This window comes from Physcomitrium patens, chromosome 17 (genome assembly GCF_059467195.1).
Source record: "Physcomitrium patens ecotype Gransden chromosome 17, ASM5946719v1, whole genome shotgun sequence".
NCBI lineage: Eukaryota > Viridiplantae > Streptophyta > Bryopsida > Funariales > Funariaceae > Physcomitrium > Physcomitrium patens.
In genome coordinates this window covers 13,592,922-13,614,543 of record NC_143426.1, presented here as the reverse complement: position 1 = coordinate 13,614,543, position 21,622 = coordinate 13,592,922, and the positions used below count along the sequence as shown (strand labels likewise).

General features: G+C 36.8%; 2 protein-coding genes across 9 annotated transcripts; both read right to left on the bottom strand.

Moving 5' to 3' along the window:
• Positions 1–165: 165 nt before the first annotated feature.
• On the bottom strand, positions 166–4,196 carry LOC112294548 (alcohol dehydrogenase class-3). Of its 4 annotated transcripts, none has more exons than XM_090243834.1 (11): positions 3,768–4,196; positions 3,492–3,542; positions 3,029–3,165; positions 2,684–2,730; positions 2,107–2,432; positions 1,907–1,989; positions 1,619–1,694; positions 1,404–1,465; positions 1,090–1,185; positions 789–950; positions 166–508 (listed from the first exon to the last, which is right to left on the bottom strand). In XM_090243834.1, exons 2-11 carry the CDS (start codon positions 3,523–3,525, stop codon positions 389–391), a joined length of 1,143 nt encoding a protein of 380 aa, XP_090099960.1. In that variant the 5' UTR covers positions 3,526–3,542; positions 3,768–4,196; the 3' UTR covers positions 166–388. The 4 variants fall into 4 exon arrangements, with proteins under 4 accessions (XP_090099960.1, XP_090099961.1, XP_024400878.1 ...); XM_090243835.1 differs by having other exon boundaries at positions 3,849–4,196; XM_024545110.3 differs by having other exon boundaries at positions 4,095–4,196.
• A 1,873-nt stretch (positions 4,197–6,069) lies between these two features.
• On the bottom strand, positions 6,070–8,652 carry LOC112294549 (protein arginine N-methyltransferase 2). 5 transcript variants are annotated; one of them, XM_090243836.1, is made up of 5 exons: positions 8,116–8,650; positions 7,520–7,915; positions 7,198–7,278; positions 6,781–6,857; positions 6,070–6,453 (listed from the first exon to the last, which is right to left on the bottom strand). In XM_090243836.1, exons 1-4 carry the CDS (start codon positions 8,393–8,395, stop codon positions 6,829–6,831), a joined length of 786 nt encoding a protein of 261 aa, XP_090099962.1. In that variant the 5' UTR covers positions 8,396–8,650; the 3' UTR covers positions 6,070–6,453; positions 6,781–6,828. The 5 variants fall into 5 exon arrangements, with proteins under 5 accessions (XP_090099962.1, XP_024400884.1, XP_024400885.1 ...); XM_024545116.3 differs by having other exon boundaries at positions 6,270–6,464; positions 6,781–6,841; XM_024545117.2 differs by having other exon boundaries at positions 6,313–6,453; positions 6,781–6,841.
• Between the last annotated feature and the right edge of the window lie 12,970 nt (positions 8,653–21,622).

Below are 21,622 nucleotides of genomic sequence, written 5' to 3'. Positions count from 1 at the left end.
GGGGCAACTTCCGGTCAAAAAATACGATCAAATAGAGGTGCTTGAACCAAATCTGAACCAAACACTAAAGCTTCTGATCTAGACTTAACGCACTTCCATTGCGCCACGAGTTCCCTGGAATGGATGGATGCCATATCTATTCAAATCCACATACAAACAAACACATTCATTCACAACATCTGTGGAGAGTTTATTTAATTCTCTTGAATAAGCTGGTTCATACCAAGAGCATGCCTGTGAGTTATGAGACAATTGCGCGCGAATTAAAAGTCTTTAGAGGTTGTTGAAGAAAGGTTTATGGTCTTCCGCAGATACTATGCTGAGATCTTCGAATATTGTTCAAAATGCTCCAGAATTGGTACAGCTATTTATCTGTAGCGTCTCCAAGTTATAGACTGGAGAGTTGGAGCACACATCGCAAGCATTTGCCGCTGTGAAGAAGGTCGAAGGCCTCGTTTATGTCATCAAGCTTCATGTTGTGGGTGATATATTCGTCCACCTTGATCTCCTGCTCAACAAATATTAACCGGTTAATTAGACACCCTTAACATAAGCAAAGCTAACTGGTACTTGCGGAGCATCTGGTATGTAGTATTGGAAGCATACAGGTAAGGAATTCCAAACAAGATCAGGGCTTAAGTACAGTAAAGGAGATTATTTAACTTTTCTTCTGTTCATAATGTTGTAACTTCAAAGAAAATGGGACTAAAACAGCCTGTGATAAGGCAGACTTCCCATGTAGACCTAAACTCAAACCAAGTTTAGTAACAGGAATTTTGAAAACGCACCTTCTTCAAATACTTCTCCACAAGCTCTGGCACTTGAGAGCGACTCTTGAATCCTCCAAATGCAGTGCCTTTCCAGACACGCCCTGTAACTAACTGGAATGGACGCGTTGAGATTTCTTGCCCTGAAGCTGCCACTCCAATGATAACAGATGTGCCCCATCCCTGCAATACACAACCAAATAGTTCAACATCCGATTTCAAGGATTGTTCCTTGCAGGAAGCTTATAATCAATCAAAAAGTCCGGTCATCTGGATTTTCTGATGGGAAGCATTGACAGGAAACGAGTATATGACACAGTACCTTGTGGCAACACTCTAAGGCAGAACGCATGACATGGACATTGCCTGTGCAGTCAAAGCTGTAATCCACACCTCCATCTGTCATTTCGACGATGACCTATGCACAATACACATTACTGAAAAGGTGAGAAAGAATCTTCAGCCACATATTTCACAGGAAGTTGAAATGAAAAATACAACAATCTCTCACGAAAAAAAATCCACATATGATTACAACCAAAACACATATGGAGCATACAAAAAGTAACTGTCGAAAAACGATAGAACTGGAAACAGGCAATAACGAGGTGGCAGTCAAAGTGCCCATAAATGTACCTCCTGAGTAGGTTTCTTGTGGTCCTTGGGGTTGAGAGTCTCCGTCACTCCAAAGTCTTTGGCTGCAGCAACATAACACCTGGGATCAGAGACCAGTTTACGATCTAGTACAATGAAAAACTTACCTCGATAACCAAGTGGATTTCAGCTTCAAAAACAGTGTCGTAAGATCTAGCTGGATACGATCAAACTTGGTGCTTTCAGAAATTTCGAACCTCGGTCAAACTTGCTGGGGTCTATGTCCACACCAATTATACGGGCTGCACCTGCTGCTTTGGCACCCTCTGCAACCTGCACAGCTCAAGACACAATAGAATATTGCGTGAGCCACCACGTAATGGCATGAGCGGAAAAAAAGCTCATCATAACAAACTAATGACAAAGCTCAAAGATAAGTTCAGGTTCAATGAAATTCACTACATTTAAGACTTCGCTGCTAATTGAAAGTTACTTCGGAGTGAGTATTTTAAGCTAAAAATAGAATGAGAGTTATAAACACATACAGCTAGGCCTACAGTCCCCAGACCAAAAATAGCAACATTAGCTCCTTTCTCCACCTTGGCAGTGTTCCATACAGCACCCAAACCTGTCAGCAGAAACTTGAGATTTAGAAACTACTTTTTGAAAGGGCACGCGAGACTCAAAAGATCGTGTTTGCGTACATTAAATTCCTTCTGCAAGCATTTCCCGAAAGAATCTGTACCTGTGGGAATTCCGCATCCTAACAGGCAGATTTTGTCGAGAGGAGCTGCAGGGTTGACTTTTGCCACTGAAACGGCGTGTACTACTGTATACTCACTGAAAGTGGACGTTCCCATAAAATGATAAATCACTTTTCCGTCCTTGGAGAATCGTGACTTGCGGTCACTGAGCATGAGCCCCACACCGGTTGCTGACCTGACTTTCCCACACAAGTTCGTCTTTCCAGACAAGCAGAACTTGCACTCTTTACATTCAGCCTGGTAGCATGGAATCACGTGGTCTCCAGCTTTGACCTCAGTTACTCCCTCTCCAACACTCTCGACAATTCTGAATTACAGAAACCAAGTTCATAAATTTACTTGCCACAAAAAGACATTTGTAACCATCGTCCAAACGATCACTAGGTTCTAAGTACACACCCCTCGTATGACTAGCGTTACAATTCTCGAAGGAGATATAAGAATTTCACCAAAGTTTCAGCTTCTTCGTATACAAGTGCTTCGTGTTATCAACACAAACCCATCAGCTCTGCAGTATGTTCACTAATTTACCGAGGAATTCAGACGGAGAGAACTTACCCAGCTGCTTCGTGCCCCAAGATGCAGGGAAACAAACCCTCTGGGTCCTGTTATCCGAGAAACACAAGTAAGTTCATGGGGGTCTAAGTGAATAGAATCTGAAAGAAGATGTGTCCATGTAAAATTTCTACCCTATACTATTCAATTCCAATCGCTAAGTCTGAGTATTTTGTCATACTATTTACTTTCCTCTTCCCAGTATAGTTAAACCCTTTCAGAATAAAACTTCTCAGCCTGTCTGTCTGCCATGTCCTTTGAAATCGTTGACAAATGCCCGATCCTAACCTACCCTATGCATATCCACGAGCGTGCACACAGGGCAAGGAGAAGGTTAAGAAAACTCACATGACCATCCAGCGTATATGCGTCTGTGTGGCAGAGCGCAGTGTGCGTTATCTTAATCCGCACTTCTCCAGCTTGGGGGGGAGCCACTTGAACATCCTCAATCGAAAGAGGCTTCTTGGCCTCCCATGCAATAGCAGCTATATTTAACAGAAGCAACGGGAACGTGTCATCATTGTCATTAAGCTGCCAACTGAATAATGCAGGGCTCTCACAGGAAAGCCTAAAAATTGGAAAAAACGTCCACATGAACGGCATGCATGAATTTTTTTAAATAGCGAAGAAGCTCTGATATGTCTCTAACACAAACAATTTTAAGAGCTAATAATCCATCAATCTATCTAGTTTGCTTGCAATAAGAAAACACGTATCAAAGCTTGAAATCGCCATACAGAGCCTAAGCATTGCAGCATGCAACTCTATGAGCGTAAGTTACCAGAAACAAGATGAGGAGTTCGAGTCATACCTTTGCATGTGATAACTTGCCCCTCGGTAGACATTGCGATCGACAACAAACCTACGCACCCCAAATTCAAAGATAATCACGAGATCAGAGCCACCAACTATACAGCCATATATACCCAAACTACGAAACATATACGCAGAGCATTAATTACTTTAAACGCTCCGCAGAAGAACCAGTCCTCAAATCTACACCCACATCAATTTCCATACACTAAAAGAAACAAGAATGCCAATCGCAAACACTTCAACCAAGTAGAAAGCGCCTGCTAAAACTCACCTTACTCTACCTCTGTAAGGTAACAGAAAAAAAATTATGAAAGAAAAGAACCCTCTAAAACAATCGAAACTACGAACTCACATTCTAACGATTGATGGCGCAATGAAACATATCAAAACGATGCGAACGAGAAGAACCACAGATATCATGCGCTACCTTACTCGCCAGAGCATTTAATAACAAATACTTCCCAAGATCAAATACCAAACAACAGAACCACTCTCTTAACATATACACAAGAAACATGAAATGGAACACGACGAGATCCTGCAACATCCATGGAAACAAAAAGCTTCAACAGAAGCAGGAATGCTGAGGAAGACACACCACTCTCGCCAGCACTTGATTGTACACTAGTCGCTCTGAGATTGAAAGACACAAGTAGGTGGGTGACAATCTAACAGAAGAGAGGCTCTCCACACCAGAGGAGTAGTGTGTGGCGAGGTTTGCAGAGGATGATAGGGCCCGCTCGCAATCTCAATCCCTAGCGTTTGCCAGGCATCCTGACCCCACCTTGACATCACAGTGGTGCTCAGTCGCCCTAAAAACCCGTCAGAAAAGCGTCGGCAACGCCAGTTTACTACAGTGGACAGAGATTGCGACTAATCCCTTCTGATAGATTCCACAGAGAATATATGTATAACACACAACTTGATTCATTGCCTATTCTGTGCATAGATGTTGATTTCTAGGTTGAGCTCACAATGCTAGTCACGTCTCCAACTTACCCTGAGCTTTATGGTTTGATTTTCCTTTAATATGTTGTAAACGTGAGGATTAATGAACCTGATTTCCTCTAGGTTTTTTAGACATTTCAATTAAAGTTTATAAGAGGAGGGTGTTTTGTGAAGGACGACTGAAACTGAGTCGTGAGTCAGGCGTATTGTGTGATATGAATGGGGACAGAACATACTTGATTTTAGATGGGTCATGAATAATGTGCTGTGAACTTGGGAACCCTTGTCCATCACATCAATTTTAGCCTCTTTTTTCAGGAAAAATGAGATGTTGTTTATCACTCTGTGGAGGAAGCCTTATCTTGCAAAATATAGTACTTGACTGAGCAGTAGGAGACCTAAATCGTTAGGGAGCCTACAGCTTAGCAACTGGGTACAGAAGTTTTTGGGCCTGTTCAATAATTCACATAAACCCATCTCCTAAGCCACTCTTCGTTGTTTGATATTCCTTCACAGATTTTTTAGGGTTAGACATGAAACCCAGTGAGTTATTAGCAGAGATTAATGATTTGTGGACCAATTCTTGTTTCATTCACTGGTATACGCACATCCAAAATCATTTGGTTTGTCCACCTACTTGGATAGCCCACAAATAATGAATTGGGGTGGAGTTAGTTTATTTCAAAAGGAAAAGAAAAGAAAACTATACACACATACGGTGCATAGTATAAGCATCACAATCACTTATTTTGTGTTAGAAATTGAACTTAGGACCCAGGCATTGCATCACATTCACCCAACACTTGTATCACAACCTATACAATTTCTTGTAGATATTTAATATTAAACAAATTAGGATTTTACAACTACTGGTGGCTCGTATTTCAGAGAAGATATACAAGAATCATTTTTATTATTCATGTGTTCCTTGTGGATAATTTACACAAGGTCACACTTGTTTTACAATATACATGGTACAAGTTTACTAAGTGCTCTATCAGGACCATATTTCCTAAATTGATATAATTAGTTCAACATTATCAACTTATGAGTTATTTGAATGATTCCATCAGCATAGAACTTCAAGCAATTCCATAGTTTTATTTTTATTTTTATTTTATTTTTCTAAACAGCAATGGTTAATCCTGGGCAAATTTGTGCCAATCAAGATTGAGATTTTCCAGATGGAGTTCAAACCGCCAACCTGTTCAGAGCTATGGTTGAGCTCGCTGTTCAACTTGCCCTCATCCTCTAGTTTAGGATCATTGCGGACCGAATTGCATATGTGACAAATTCGACGGTGGTTAAGAAATGAGTGAAGAACTTAAATAAAACTAAATAAAAATTATCGTTTAAAATAAATAAATGTACAATAATTTATTGATATTAGTAATTGTAGATTTGAATAAATAATCATCCCTTAGATGCATCAAAAAGTTCCAAAACATGAGATAACAACATAACTTAGAGTAGTGATATAACCTCTCTTCTAAGTCAACTGTCTTTGGTTGTAAGGATAAAAACTTGCTTCATTGTTGAATCCATAATAGTTGCAACAGTTCCATAACAGTCACCATGCGTGCAATAGAATTAGTAAAATAAAATGCCATTACCCACACACTTGAGACATCCAAAACCCGCACAAATTTTTAGCTTTTCTAGCACTAGTACAAAGAGCGTCCCATTCAACTCATTGTGAGCAGAGGGCGGGTGGAATAAGGCACCCACCTTACGTACTAAAGGAATGTCTCTACGCAAAATGCAAGAGAGAAACACAATTCTCAAAACAGGTAGTGAGAAATTAGCAAAAGATGTATATCACCTTGGCCGCAACCAAAAAAGGAACCCCAAAAGTATCATCAGTGCCGTGAATGCTTGCAACAACAGTGGTACAGTATAGGGTAGACCATACCTGCCCAACTCAAAGAGATCGTTCGTCCCGCATTGCAGAACCGAGGCCAGACCACTCTGACGGGTTCAGGAGACATGGAGAACACATGGCCAAAAATCTGCAACATCACTGCATTTCAGCTCCAATAATGCTGCTGCCCATTTATGCTGTGTCTAAGTAAGCTCTGATTTTCATCTGAACATGTTGTACATTACTCCCAGTATTTCTGGCAGCTCACGACGTCATGACATACACCTTGGTAGTTGCAGCGAAATTTACAGATTTCTTCGGTGAGGACATTAAGTTCCTCGTCAAGTTCCTCTACAATTGAAATCCTATTGGGCAATTGATACAGTGAATGGGCACATTGATAAAAAGCGAAATGATTGGAATCAATAACTCAATTGCGAAACCATAGTCCAAATCGTTCAATTCAAACATATACCAGCAGAGACCGCAGTCGGGGAGCGGGGGGACAAATTGCTCAATCCGCTCAGCATTGCACCCTGAAGAGCTGTGCAACTGGATAAATGCGTATGCATAAGGAGGAAGAGTAATCAATCACAAGACGAGAATCAGTCAATCAAGACTCCAGTCTGATTACATCAAGATGCGTTTACTGTATCCTCTTCGTTTTCATCTTCCTCAGCTTGACATACAGGAAGGAAATAAGTATCTAGCTGCCAGTACTTATGATAAACACCAAGCCAGGTCTCTTCGTCTAAGCAATCCTTCACAGGCAATGGAATAAACTGGGTGGTCAGACCCAGCCGTGCAAGTTCCAAAGCTACAAGCTGACAATATACCACGTGAAAAAAAGCATTTGTCGCACACAATCCATTGAAATACGAATAAATACCACCTTTCTTCAGGATCTTCGGCAAGTGCTCATGAAACTCCTTCAAGTCGTCATAAAACTCCCCATACGTATCGAAAAAGATGCCTGCATCGTTGCATTTCATTGGCACGGTGAGACGGGATTCATGCAAGAAACTAGAGAATAGAAAAATGCACATGCCAAGTGTAGGGACAGCGATCAACAGTTGATCAATCATCTAAATCAACTTCACCGTACAATTACTACGGAGAGCTACTCAGCAACTACTCCAGCGTCATTTTACACCTGCGCTGAAATCGGGAAAGTTCACCAAACTATACACATAAATAATAAATAAAAGGCTCACCATCATAAGAATCCAATTGTGGAAGCACGTCTTGCCAACGCCCAAATAATATTCGCACATTTCGTTTTTCACCCCACCCTGTCTCCAACATGCGCTTGTAAACCTCGGGGTGTGCCTCGATTATGGTATGTGAAGCTGGGTTATGGCTCTGAATGGACGTGTCCACCAAGCCCATCCCGAACCCCACATTCAAAACATGTCCTCCGTTAGCGCAGATGGCTTTTGCGTGCGCTGCCATGAGGGGATTCTCCCACGCCATCATCACACCCTTATTCTCCTCATCAGTCAACTTACCTTCACTGTATTCCACCCGCTGCTGCAAGTAAGGCTTCTCCCCGTCCTCCGCTCTTTTGGTTTGTCGCGCTACAATGCCAAGTATGAGCTCGGCCTGCATACCTGAGACCACACCCCTCAAAGGATGATTACACTTCAACACAAATTTTTTTCACGCCAACCGAATCGGTTATTGAGCTTGCAAGAACTAATTCAGATGCGCAGTACCCATTTCCGAGTGCCATTCCAACAATCCCTCGTGCTGCTACCAAAATCACCCCACGTCTGCAACCGAATCCGGTTACCAGTAGAATTCAACTTACCGGCATCGAGGAGCACATCGAATGCCTCCTGGTGGCCGGCTTCCATGGCGAAGTCACCGGCGCACTTGCCCGCGGGATTCAACGCATTCCAAGGAGCTCCGGCTCGAAGGAGCGCACGCACAACCTCGGCGTGGCCATTCTGCGCAGCCATCATCAATGGTGTCAAGCCTTCGTCATTCCCTTCGCAAATATCAGCGCCCGATTCCAACAAGCTCTGCACGCGCTCTACATTCCCCTCCGCTGCGGCTTTCCACAGCTCTCGAGCTTCCCCCGCTTCCATCTCCCAACTCTTCACCAACCTCCCCTCGTCCCTTGTTTTCTTGTCAATCTCCCCACCATACCCAACACTTGGTAGCAGCAACAACACCCTCCAATCCTCCCCACACTCTTCGACCAAAGAGCAAAATCGACGATCACCCACAACTACAAACGGGCCATTCGTGTCTGTCAATCGAACCAACAACGCTACGAAATTGCGAGCATCGCCGAAACCTTCGAACCCGAACCTAATTCGTGTGTGTACAACGCTTCCTGGCGCCTTAAACCCTAAACCCTAATATTCTGATGTGGCTGTGATTGCAAAGTGGAAGTTTTTGGAGGCTTCACCCAAATCTCTCCACCACACCCAAAATCAAACAATTCGAAAGAGGTATTGTTTTGTGCATTTAACGATGCCTTTGTGGCAGTTTTCTTCACACTTTTGTGGGTAATTGTAGATTCTAAAAAAATTGATCTAAAGCCCAATTGATATAGCAATAGGATTGTATGTATTTGAACTAGTTTGTTCAACAACAAGAATACAAATTTAACTAGATATCTAAATAGTTAGAAGACATGAGGATTAAGTTTGTAATACTAGATCAAGATTTGTAAGCATTAAATGATGAATGGAAGAGTGTGGAGTCTCTTTTGCATTATACATTTAAACACTTCTAAACCTATGATTAAAATGTTAGAAGACATTAATTGATTCTAGTAATCTTAGTTTAGAATGGTTCTAAAAAATGAAAAAATTACAAAACATGATAGAAATATATATACACTACAATACTAAAATCAATGGTAATGTAATTATGTTAGTTAATTTATTGTACTTAATTAGAAAAAAAATATAAGGAAGTTTTAACCATTTTGTATAATATTATATGGTGCTTTTGGAAGTATCTCAAATAGTCAATGAATGATATGTTCAAGATTGAATGGAATAAGAAAATTTTGTAGTTTATCATATTTGATGCTACATAGAATTATCAAAGATAATAATTGATTAAAATTATAACAATTAATTATTAGAGTGAAAAAAAAATCATCTTATAGGTTTTTGGTTTTAAACATAAAAAATTGCAAAAACTTCTTATCTTAAAAATAAGCTTAGACATTCTTTAGAAAATAATGGAAGTTTTAAATAAGCCATGGCATATCTAAATTGAATAATCAAATTTATTATTTTTTATATGTATTTTAAAAAAATAAAGAATATTTTATTATAAAAATATCAATTTTGATTTATCATATTAAATCAATCTGAAAATATATTGTAATATAAATTGATATTTTTAATAATTATTTTTTATTTTCTTCAAAAACTATATTTTTCTACCTAGCAATAAGTATTAATAAATGCCAAATTGATTCAAGTATTATTGAAAAAATACAACAAGCAAGATACAAGTAAGTAGAAATAAAAAATGTTATACATAAAAGATGTGTGGAATAAGATACCTTTCACTTCCAATATCTTTTACTTATAGAAGGAATTTACATCTATTATAGTTAAACTTCATTTATGATCATCTTCATCCATCTTTGCTTCATCCAAATAAATCCTAAATTCTTCTTAACATAGCCACCACTTAAAAACCTAGCGACCATATTAATAACTTACCTTCACTCTTTTATTATTCTTTGACCTTTAATAACTTATCTAAGATAATAGTATCTTATTTTTATTTTAACATTCTTACTTTATTATTGATCAAAGGCTTTTAAACTTAATACTTTGGTTAATTTTTGATGTCTATTCTTTATTAGTGCTCTTTTTTAGCAAATCAATAGTTATATCTTCCATTGTACAATACTTTATATCAATCACTCTCATTTTAATTTTCTCTCTTATGTAGTGAGGTTAAATGACAATGTGTTTGGTTCTTAACTGATGTTTTGGATTCTTTACAAAAGCAAGACAACCTCGGTTATTATACTTCATTGGAATTGCTTCCGATTGCACAAGTTCAATGTTTTTTAAAACTTGTCTTAGCCAAATTACCTCTATTGTACCATGACTTGTTGCCATGTATTCAACCTCCATTGTTGACTTTGTAGTTGTTGATTATTTCTTACAATTCCATGAGATTGCTCCTACTTCAAGAAAAAATACATATCTTCTTGTTGACCTTCTATCATTTGCATTTTCAATCCAATCCGCATCACAATAATCATTTAATACAATATTATCTCCTCAAAGACATAATTTGAAGTTCAAATTGCCTTATAAGTACTTCATAATTTTTTTGATGGTTGTTGAATAGATTAATCCAATCTTTGATGTGTGTTGACTCACAACACTCACCGCATATGTAAGATCCATCTTGTACCAATTATTGTATATATAAATGAGCCTATTGTTGCTTTATATGGAACATCTTTCATTTCTTCTTCAATTTGAACATACTCCTCATCCATAAGCTTCATCAACTTCAAATTGACCTCCAAAGATATTTCAATGGGCTTGTACTCTTTTATATTGAATTGTTTCAATGCCTTTTCAATGTACTTACTTTGATTCATTGTAATGGTCTACTTACTACAACCTCTTATAAATCCCACTTCTAAATAATAATAAAGCTCTCTTAAGTCACTCATCTCATACTATTTTTCTAACTTTGCTTTGAACCAATCTATCTTCTTCATGGTATTACTCAATATAATTAAATCATTAATATAAAGGATGACAATCAATATGAATTCATTTGATTGTATCACATATAAAGAATAATCAACCTCACTTGTTACAAATCCCTCATTCACAAAGAATATATTAATACATTGGTACCATGTCCTTGATAATTGTTTTAGTCCATATAAAAATTTCTTTAACTTACAAATAAGGTGTTGTTTTTCTTCTTCAACAAATCCTTGAGATTGATTCATATACATGTCTTCTTTTAACTTTTTTTTTAAGAAAGCTAACTTTACACCCATTTGATGCATCTCAAAGTCTATTGCTGCCTTAATTGCTATAATGGTTCTAATGATAGTAAATTTGATCACAAGAGCAAATGTCTCATTGAAATCAACACTTGTAATTTGTGAATAGCCTTTGGCAACTAATCTTGCGTTATATCTCATAACTTTATTCATTGCATCTTTTTTGATTTTAAAGACCTATTTACAACCAATTGAAGATTAATTTCGTAGAAGTTGAATCAATTCTTATGATTCATTGTCCATGAGTGATTTGTACTTTTTTTCTATCGCCTTCTCTCACTTTATAGCATTAATGCTCTTCATTGCATTAAACAAATTTAATAAATTAATTAGAAGTGTGTCAAGGACAAGAACTCGATGAAAAAACAATTCAAACAAATGAGCCTTCACTCAAAGAAAGGTAACAAAATATAAATAAACAAGTATGTATATTGAAAGAGAAACTAGAATGGCTATTGCCAAAAGACAAGAAAACTAGAGACCCTTGAAACTAGACTAGAAGCAAGAAAGGAGTTGAAAAGAGTGAAGAAGCCTTCACTCTTGTCTCTATATATACTATCTAACTAGGGGCTATGTGGCGACGTTCTACAGGACCTCCAATATGTGTTGACTTACAAGGCAAGTTTTTCTATGTGTGGGCCACATAGTTAGCTTGATCTTCAAGCTAACAACATGTGTGGCACATGGCCAACTTGTTGACCACGTTTCTAATCCAAAAAGTCAATTAAAGACACCTATGAAGTCAAAGCAGCATCTATGAAGCTTTTAGGAAGCATTCATATTAAATACTATAGAATTAACTTACTTTTACCTATTTTTACTTACTTCTACCTATTTGTATATGTAGTTACTAGTTTACATGGTTATGTCCGTGACATTACCCTCCCTTCTAAAGACGAGTTCCACGAGGAGCGGTCATCATATGTTGAGGAAATCTATGATGCGACGAATCGTATTCACCACATATTCTGATCTTTGTTCTCTTTGAAGATGATTGATAGGGCCTCTCAACCATCGATAGTGTCCCATACTAAGGCGGGAAGACCACCCAGTTATTTGATCATTGTTGAGGCCTTCGTAACTTCCTTCGAATAAAATATTTGGAACACTGTCAGGAGTTGTTCCTACCTCTAGCACAATCACCAAACATCGGGAGTCCCTTCCCAAATCGTGATACCAAACGCGTTGTATCTCGCCATCTATTCGAGGAAGAATATATCGTTTTTGAAGATCTTCATCTCGATTGCGTCGTCTTGAAGGTTGTGACAATCGTAATGTCTCATCCGGTAGGTCAACAAATGAAGGCTCTTGAGTCGAATCCACTGGTTGTTGGTTCTCCACCTCCTGAGCGTCACAACTACAAAGAAGCTACAAACAAGAATTGAAAGTAGAATGTTATCTTGCGTAGATGTTGTTTCTTTTATAAAGAAGGTTTTCATCTTGATTTTGATGGATGTCATCCATGAAAAGCTTCCACCGCCTTTGTTGCATTTGCAAGATTCTTTATTGGCTCCCATGTGCGTTCACTAATACCATATCCGTGCCAATGGACAAGATATTCTAATTTATTTTGGCGTCGCCTTGAATCTAAGACTTCTTCTACTTCAAACTCTTCATTATTGTCCACTTCTATAGGAGGAGGTGGAGCTTGTCGTCTTCTTGGTATGTCCACTGTCTTGTATGGTTCAAGAAGAGACACGTGGAATATTGGATGGATTTTCATTGACTCTGGTAGATGTAAACGATATGCAAGTGGATTGATTTGTACAGAAATAGAAAATGATCCTAGCCTTCGATAGTCCAACTTGTCACAAGGACGAGCGGTCTTCATATTGCGATGAAGTAGCCATACCTTATCACCCAAGATGAATGATGGTTGTTCCTTTCGATAGACATCCGCATTGACCTTTTGTTGTTCTTGAGCCTCTTTTAACTGCGCCTTTATCGTTGCATGTAGCTCTGATAAATGAATTGCTAAATCTTTTGCAGCAGGATTATCAACTTTTGAAAAGTCAAAAGTATCAAGTCGTGGATGATAACCATAATTAGCAAAGAAAGGTGTTTGTTTTGTAGAAGAGTGTACCGTGTTATTGTAAGCAAACTCTACCAATGGCAAAAGAGTTGTCCAATCATCTTGTTGGTAATTAATGGTACATCTTAAATATTGCTCCAAAACTTGATTAACACGCTCTGTTTGTCTATCAGTTTGAGGATGGAATGTCGAAGATAGTTTTATATCCACTTTAAGAATCTTGAAAAGAGTCCGCCAAAACCTTGATACAAATTGAGTTCCCCTATCTGATATAATATCCTTGAATAATCCATGATAGCGATAAATATTGTCAAAAAAGAGTTTAGTTGTTTCTTCACATGTGATAGATTTTGTACATGGTACAAAATGAGCCATCTTGGTAAAACGATCTACTATCACAAATATAGAGTCATAAGAACCTGAGATTGGAAGATCCGTGATGAAGTCCATAGAAACAGAAGACCATGGTTGTTCTGGAATGGGTAATGGCTGAAGAAGTCCAAAAGGTCGATGACGAGGAGTTTTTGATCTTGAGCAAACATCACATGATTGTACAAAATCTTTAACTGCCTTCCACATTTGAGGCCACCAAAAATCCCTAGATATCAACTTCAAAGTCTTATTATATCCAAAATGTCATGCTACTGGTAAGTCATGATGAGCTTGAAGAACACATAAACGTGCTTCTCCTTCTGGAACATATAGGCATCCTTCGAAATAGAGTAGGTTATTCTTGAATTCAAATTTAGAGGAATCATGAGATTTAGAAGAATTATTCTTGATATCATGAACAAGAGGGTCTAAAGACATACTTAACTGGACTTGCTTAAGGAAAGTTAAATCAACAGTCAATGTTGATTTTATTGCTCGAAGATGAAATTGCTGTAACTTCAAGAGAACCGTTCTTTATTGCTCAAAAGCTGCATCTCCTTCTTTTGGTACAAGATAAGAACGTCTAGACAAGGCATCGGACAAACCTTGTTGTTTTCCTAGCCGATAAGTGATGATGAACTCGAATCTTGATAAAGACATGCTCCAACGAGCTTGGCGACGATTTATTACGCGTGCTGACATAAAATATTTGAGGTTCTTGTGATCCGTATATACGGTGACTGGACTGGAAGCGCCTTCTAGATAATGATGCCATTCTTGAAAAGAATCCACAATTACAAGAAGTTCTTTGTCGTAGATCTCATAATTGATTTCTGCTGCTGAGAATTTTCTTGAATGAAAGGCTACTGGATGAAGTTTTTCATCTATTCCCATTTATGATAAAACCGCACCCAGAGCAAAGTCCGATGCATCTGTTTCCATAAAGAATGCTTTGGAAAAATCAACACGATACAAGATTGGTGCAGAAAAAAATGCTGTCTTCAAAGATTCAAAAGCAACTTTCGCTTCTTCATTCCATTGGAGTTTGTCTTTACAAGTCAAATGTGTAAGTGGAGCTGCAACTCGAGAGAAGTCTTTAATGAAGATCCAATATTAGTTGGCAAATCTCAAAAAACATTGGACATCTCTTACCGTTTTCGGGATCTTCCAGTCTATAATAGTTTGAACTTTCTTAGGATCCATCATAAGTCCATCATTTGAAATGATGTAACCTAAGAAATCGACTTGAGTAGTGTGGAATACACACTTTTCTATCTTGGCATAGAGTCTTGCATCTCTTAATTTTTGTAACACACGACGAACATGAAGTTCATGTTCTTCTAGATTCTTAGAATAGATCAAGATGTCGTCTAGATAACAGACTACAAAATCGTCCAAAAACTCTCGAAAAACATCATTCATTAGATGTTGAAAAGCTGCTGGTGCATTTGTAAGTCCAAAAGGCATGACGTTGTATTCAAAATGTCCATACCTAGTTCGAAATGCAGTCTTCCATTCATCTCCTTCTTTAATGCGTACTAGATTGTATGCTCCTCGAAGATCTATTTTTGTATAGATCTTAGCTTGATTCAGCTCATCAAGAAGTCCAGATATTAAAGGTAGTGGATACCTGTTCTTGATGGTAATCTTATTGAATCCTCGATAATCAACACACATCCGCAATGATCCATCTTTTTTCTTCACAAATAGAATTGGAGCTCCTGTCGGAGATTTAGAATGGCGTATGAAATTCTTGACTAGATTTTCTTCAATATACTCCTTGAGTTCAGCCAACTCATTTTGTGATAAACTGTAGATTGGTCCGAATGGAGGTTGTGCTCCTTCTTGAAGGTCAATTGAGCAATCATAGGGACGATATTCCGGGAGTGTATCCGCATTCTTTTTTTCAAATACATCTTGAAATTCTTGATATTGGCTTGGAATGCCACTTGAAGTCTTTTTACTAGTAGAAACGGGTGTCGCATAAATAATATATGGTGATTCTTTCATAACAGCATGCAAGAAAGCTTTTACACCTATAAATACGGGTTTAATTGAATTGGACTTATGACTCTCTACTTGATTAACTACACTGTTAATTATACTTTTAGAGAAAGTAAGAGTTCCAAAAATCCAATCTATTTGAGGGTTGTATTTTTCTAACCACGATAAACCTAAAATGACTGGATTAGAAGGAGATCTAATGATATTAAATACTACAAAACTATTATGACCATTGATTATTACTTCTATAGGAAGGGTTTCGTGAGTAATATCTCCAGAAGACAATGGACGACCATCTATGACTTCTACATGAACAGGTTTAGTTTTCTTTACTAAAGATATCCTATGTCTTTCAGTAAATTCTTCATCTAAAAAATATGCTGAGGCTCCTGAATCTAACAAGGCAGAGACTTTGTAATGTTTAGATCCTAAAATAACATTTAATGTAAAACAAGGAGAGGGCTCTAAGGAGAGAATAGGACCTTTATTAGATGTTGTGCAAGGTTCCAGCTGCACAGTCCCTATTGTAGCTCGACAAACTCGTTTTCCAACATATTGTCTTCTTTTATAGCCATACTCCTCATTTTATGATTGGGTCGTTTCTTTGGATAATGTTGAGCAGTGTGCTTTGGTTCTCCACAATATAAACATAATCTTTCTTGATGACGATGAGTCTTTTCTTGCTCAGTAAGAGGTTTGAAATGTACTGCATCAGTTTGCATATCCTCTACTTCCGAATGTATGTGTTGAAGAGGTGTTGGTGTTGCCATTGAATTATAGTAACGTTGAGGTCCACTTGTACGGTTGTCAGATCGAAATTCAAAAAGGTGATTGTCACACTTCACAACAAAGTCAATTGCTTGACTCAATATTTGAGGATCAGGTAAGTTGAGTATTAATTTTTTTACCTCATATTGTAATCTGTAGAGAAATTGAGTAATAAGTGCAGCATCATCCCACTTGATATCAATTGTAAGTTGTCGAAATTGTGAAGCGTATAATGTTAGTGATTGATTGTCTTTTCGTAAAATATGGATCTTATTGGTTGCAACACGAATTGCATCATGTTCTCCATACATGGATTGAAACTCCATCAAAAAAGCCTCTAGATTATCAAATATTGGATCTCGTCATTCAAAAAAAGATGAAAACCACGATAGTGCTGAACCTGAAAGAATTGTACCAATGAATCTAACTTGCGATCCTCGAGTTGGATAGCTTTGGGGTTGAAGTTCAATCACAACTTGCACTTGATTGATAAATCCTTGAAACTTAGATCTGGTGCCATCAAACTTCTCGAGTAGGGCAATTCTTGGTTCTCTAACATTTGAAGGGTGTTCCACCATAGGAGAAAGGACATGGTTTGGTGCAGATGTTGAAGCAGCTCCAACCATTTCTATATCTTCACTTCCTACCAATCTTGTTGCTCCTTGTGCTGGTAAGTTAAGTTGATGCATCGCAAGCATTAACTCCCTCAATTGCTCTTGCATTTGTGCCATTGCACTCTTCATTTCAACAAGTTCTGCCATGATAACACTTAGAAGAAAGAAGATGTCTAATATCGCTCAAGACAAATAGAAGAGAGGACTTGAGAACAAAGAAAATACTAAGGACAATATCAGTTTAGAAGAGGGTAATCCGCAACTTTTAATATGCTTATATCTTATGAAGAAAAAGGGGTAATCCACTCTTAATCAAGATTAGACAAAGCTCTGATATTGTAAGTGTACTCTTGTCAATCTGTCAATGACAAGAACTCGATGAAAAAACAATTCAAACAAATGAGCCTTCACTCAAAGAAAGGTAACAAAATATAAATAAACAAGTATGTATATTGAAAGAAAAACTAGAATGGCTATTGCCAAAAGATAAGAAAACTAGAGACCCTTGAAACTAGACTAGAAGCAAGAAAGGAGTTGACAAGAGTGAAGAAGCCTTCGTTCTTGTCTCTATATATACTATCTAACTAGGGGCTACGTGGCGACGTTCTATAGGACCTCCAATATGTGTTGACTTTGTAGGACACATGCCTTGACTTACAAGACAAGTTTTTCTATGTGTGGGCCACATAATTAGCTTGATCTTCAAGCTAACAACATGTGTGGCACATGGCCAACTTGTTGACCACGTTTCTAATCCAAAAAGTCAATTAAAGACACCTATGAAGTCAAAGCAGCGTCTAAGAAATTTCTAGGAAGCTTCTATATTAAATATTATAGAATTAACTTATTTTTACCTACTTTTACTTACTTCTACCTATTTGTATATATAATTACTAGCTTACATGATTATATCCATGATAAAGTGCAACATTGGCATATACTTCACTTACTTGAGAAAAGATGTGATTCTTCCACTATTCACTACGTGGTCTTTTTTCTCTTCAAAAGTATTTCTTTTTATTTGAAAAAGATTCATCTTATTGCACTCTATGCTATCTTGCAAGCTTCTTTTTCCTTAAAGCTTGTCTTTTCTCACTCAAAGGTTAGTACTCATCATCATCATCGTCATCATCTTCAACATCTTGATTATTGGTCTTAAGAATTGTAGAGGCCTTCTTCTTTAACTTCTTTGTCTCTTCACCTTCATTCACACCTCTACTATCTTCATTATCTTTATGTTCTTCTTTCTTTATTGAATTTAAAAATGTGTCCACAAATATACCATTGCTCCTACTTAGACACATTTCCAAGTGCTCACAAGTACTCTTATGTTTTAAAAATTCAACATCATAATCTTTGATAATCTTCTTGGTATCCAAACACATTATCTTGTATATATTAGTACCTTTATAATATCCAAAAGACATACATTTTTATCTTTTGCATTAAATTTGGACCTCATACAATTTGGTATCTTTGTATAAGCAATACATCTAAAAGTCTTTATATATGAAACTCAAAGTTTCTTCTTACTCCATGTTTTTTCTAGAGCCATTGATGTGAATTCACTTGTACAATACTTATTCTTTGTATACATTGTATTAACCATGACTTCTATCCAAAACTCATGCCTAAGATATTAAGCATATATCATATTCCTTGCCATCTCCATAATGATTTGATTTGTTCTTTTAACAATTCAATTTTGTTGTAGAATATAAGGAGAGGATATTTGTCTTATAATACCTTGAATCTTCAAGAAATCATCAAAGTACTTTGATAAATATTCACTTCCATTGTCTTTGAGCAACACCTTGATCTTGCAATCACATTGTTTTTTGACAAGTACCTTAAACTCCTTAAATCTTGAAAAGCACTCACTCTTGGATTTGAAGATGAAAATCCATATCTTCTTTGAAAAATCATCAATAAATGTGACAAAGTACCTTGCTCTTCCAATTGATAGCATTCTTATTGGTCTATAAAAATCTAAATGCACAATCTCCAACAACTTACTTACACATATTGCAATTCCACTTTAAAATGGAGCCTTTGTTATTTACCTTGGATACAACCTTTACAAGTAAGAATCATGGCATTCTTGCATGATTGTCTAAGATCCAAGTCACTTATTATGGATTGGAGTTTTTTCATATTCTTAGCATTTAAATGACCAAGGCATTGATGTCAAATGCCAAATTTATATTGATTGTGTGAAAACTTAGAAAATACAGCTACTTCAATTCGAGTCACCTTCTTATACTTCATGAAGTAGAGATTGTCATCTCTAAAGTCCTTAACAATATCATCTCCATTCAATGTCTTTACAATGTATCCATTTTTATGAAATTGCATCTTACAACCATGTAAAACTAGTTTACTCACAAAAAAAAGGTTTTTCCTGATCTTGGATACATGCAAGCCATCCATCAATCTGATCTTCTTGACTTGTTCTCCTACAACAATCTTCAATATAATGGAATTCATTCCATTCGCTTCTACCATGCTATTGTCTCTTATAAAAATATTTGTTGCCAAAATTTCTTTATAAGTATCAAATGAATACTTATATAAAGTTATATACTTGATAGAACTTGAATTATCAATCCACTTAGATATGGTAGCCATAGAAGTGCCTTTACTTGCTATAAATACAAAATCATCTCCTACAAATTGCTCATGTACATTGTTGGTATTTTTTCTATCTTTTCTTTTTTGTCTTGTAGGAATTTCATGCAAAATGACTTGATTTTTTATAAATGAAGTAAGTTCTTATATTTCCACTTAGTGTCACGGCCATAATCATGTAAGCTAATAATTACATATAGAAATAGGTAGAAGTAAGTAAAAGTAGGTAAAAATAAGTTAATTCTATAATATTTAATATAGAAGCTTCCTAGAAATTTCCTAGACGCTGCTTTGACTTCATAGGTGTCTTTAATTGACTTTTTGGATTAGAAACGTGGTCAACAAGTTGGCCATGTGCCACACATGTTGTTAGCTTGAAGATCAAGCTAACTATGTGGCCCACACGTAGAAAAACTTGTCTTGTAAGTCAAGGCATGTGTCCTACAAAGTCAACACATATTGGAGGTCCTATAGAACGTCGCCACGTAGCCCCTAGTTAGATAGTATATATAGAGACAAGAGTGAAGGCTTCTTCACTCTTGTCAACTCCTTTCTTGCTTCTAGTCTATTTCAAGGGTCTCTAGTTTTCTTGTCTTTTGGTAATAGCCATTCCAGTTTCTCTTTCAATATATATACCTGTTTATATATATTTTGTTATCTCTCTTTGAGTGAATGCTCACTTATTTGAATTATTTTTTTTATCGAGTTCTTGTCCTTGACACTTAGACTTGAATAGCTCTATTTGCCTTGTTTTGAAAGAAGGGCCAAATCTTCACTTTGAGGCTCTTTTTCTTTCTTCTTAGTCACTTCATAGACAAGTCTTGCTATTACATAGTTCATTGTAAGTTCCTTTAATTTGATGGACTCAAATACCACAATGAAATAGCTGTAGGACTGGGGAAGGCTTATAAGAAAGATCATGACAATATCACTTTTGTGTAAAGGCTCGTCAACAATTGCTAGTTGGTTTGCAAGAGACCTTATCTTATTGACATGAGCTATGAAGTCATCACCATCTTCCATTTTGCAATTGAAGAATTTCTTCCTTGTGAAGATGATGTTGGACAAGTTCTTGCTCTCATACATATTGTAAAGAGTCTTCTATACTTCTCTTGGTCCTTTGTAAAAGATAATGTGAGATAAATTAGCTTCATTCAAATTGGTGGCAATTATACCATAAGCCTTCTTTTCACATCTTTTGAAGTCCTTCCACTCTTTAGTATCTGCAGGTATATTTGGAGGTTCTTCACTTTCATCTACAATATTCCAAAGGTCCAAAGATGTCAACAAAATTTCCATTTTGACCTTCTAATGGTAAAAATTTTTCCCTCTAAACTTTTCAATTACTCTCAAACCTTCACCCTCATTAGAAGCTATATCTAAAAAGAGTTCTATTAAAAGATATCAAAAAAAGAAGTCTCTATGTGCTCAAAATCACCAAAACAATTTCATACTAGTAGAATCTTAGAATACCTTCTTGCAAATTACCATTAGAAGCTTCTAAACACTCTTAATTCAACTTGTTAGAAGCTTCAAAACACTCTTAATTCAAGTTTTGAAGCTTTTGACAAGTATGTTCACTCCAATGAATCTTAATATCAAGATCTTTTATTCTTTTAAACCAAATATTTCACAATATACACAAGGTAAGTGAAACAACTTCAATAATACAAAAAAAAAAAAAAACAATATCAAAGTCTTTCTATAAGATCTTAAACTCACAATTCTACGAATTAGGAATCCACAAAGCAATATTAAAAATCTATAAATTCAAAATCAGCACCTCTTCATGCCAAAGCTTAAATTTAGATTGTACAAATCCTAACATCAATAAACACCATAAGATCTATTCTACACAAGTACAACCACTAGAGAATGATAT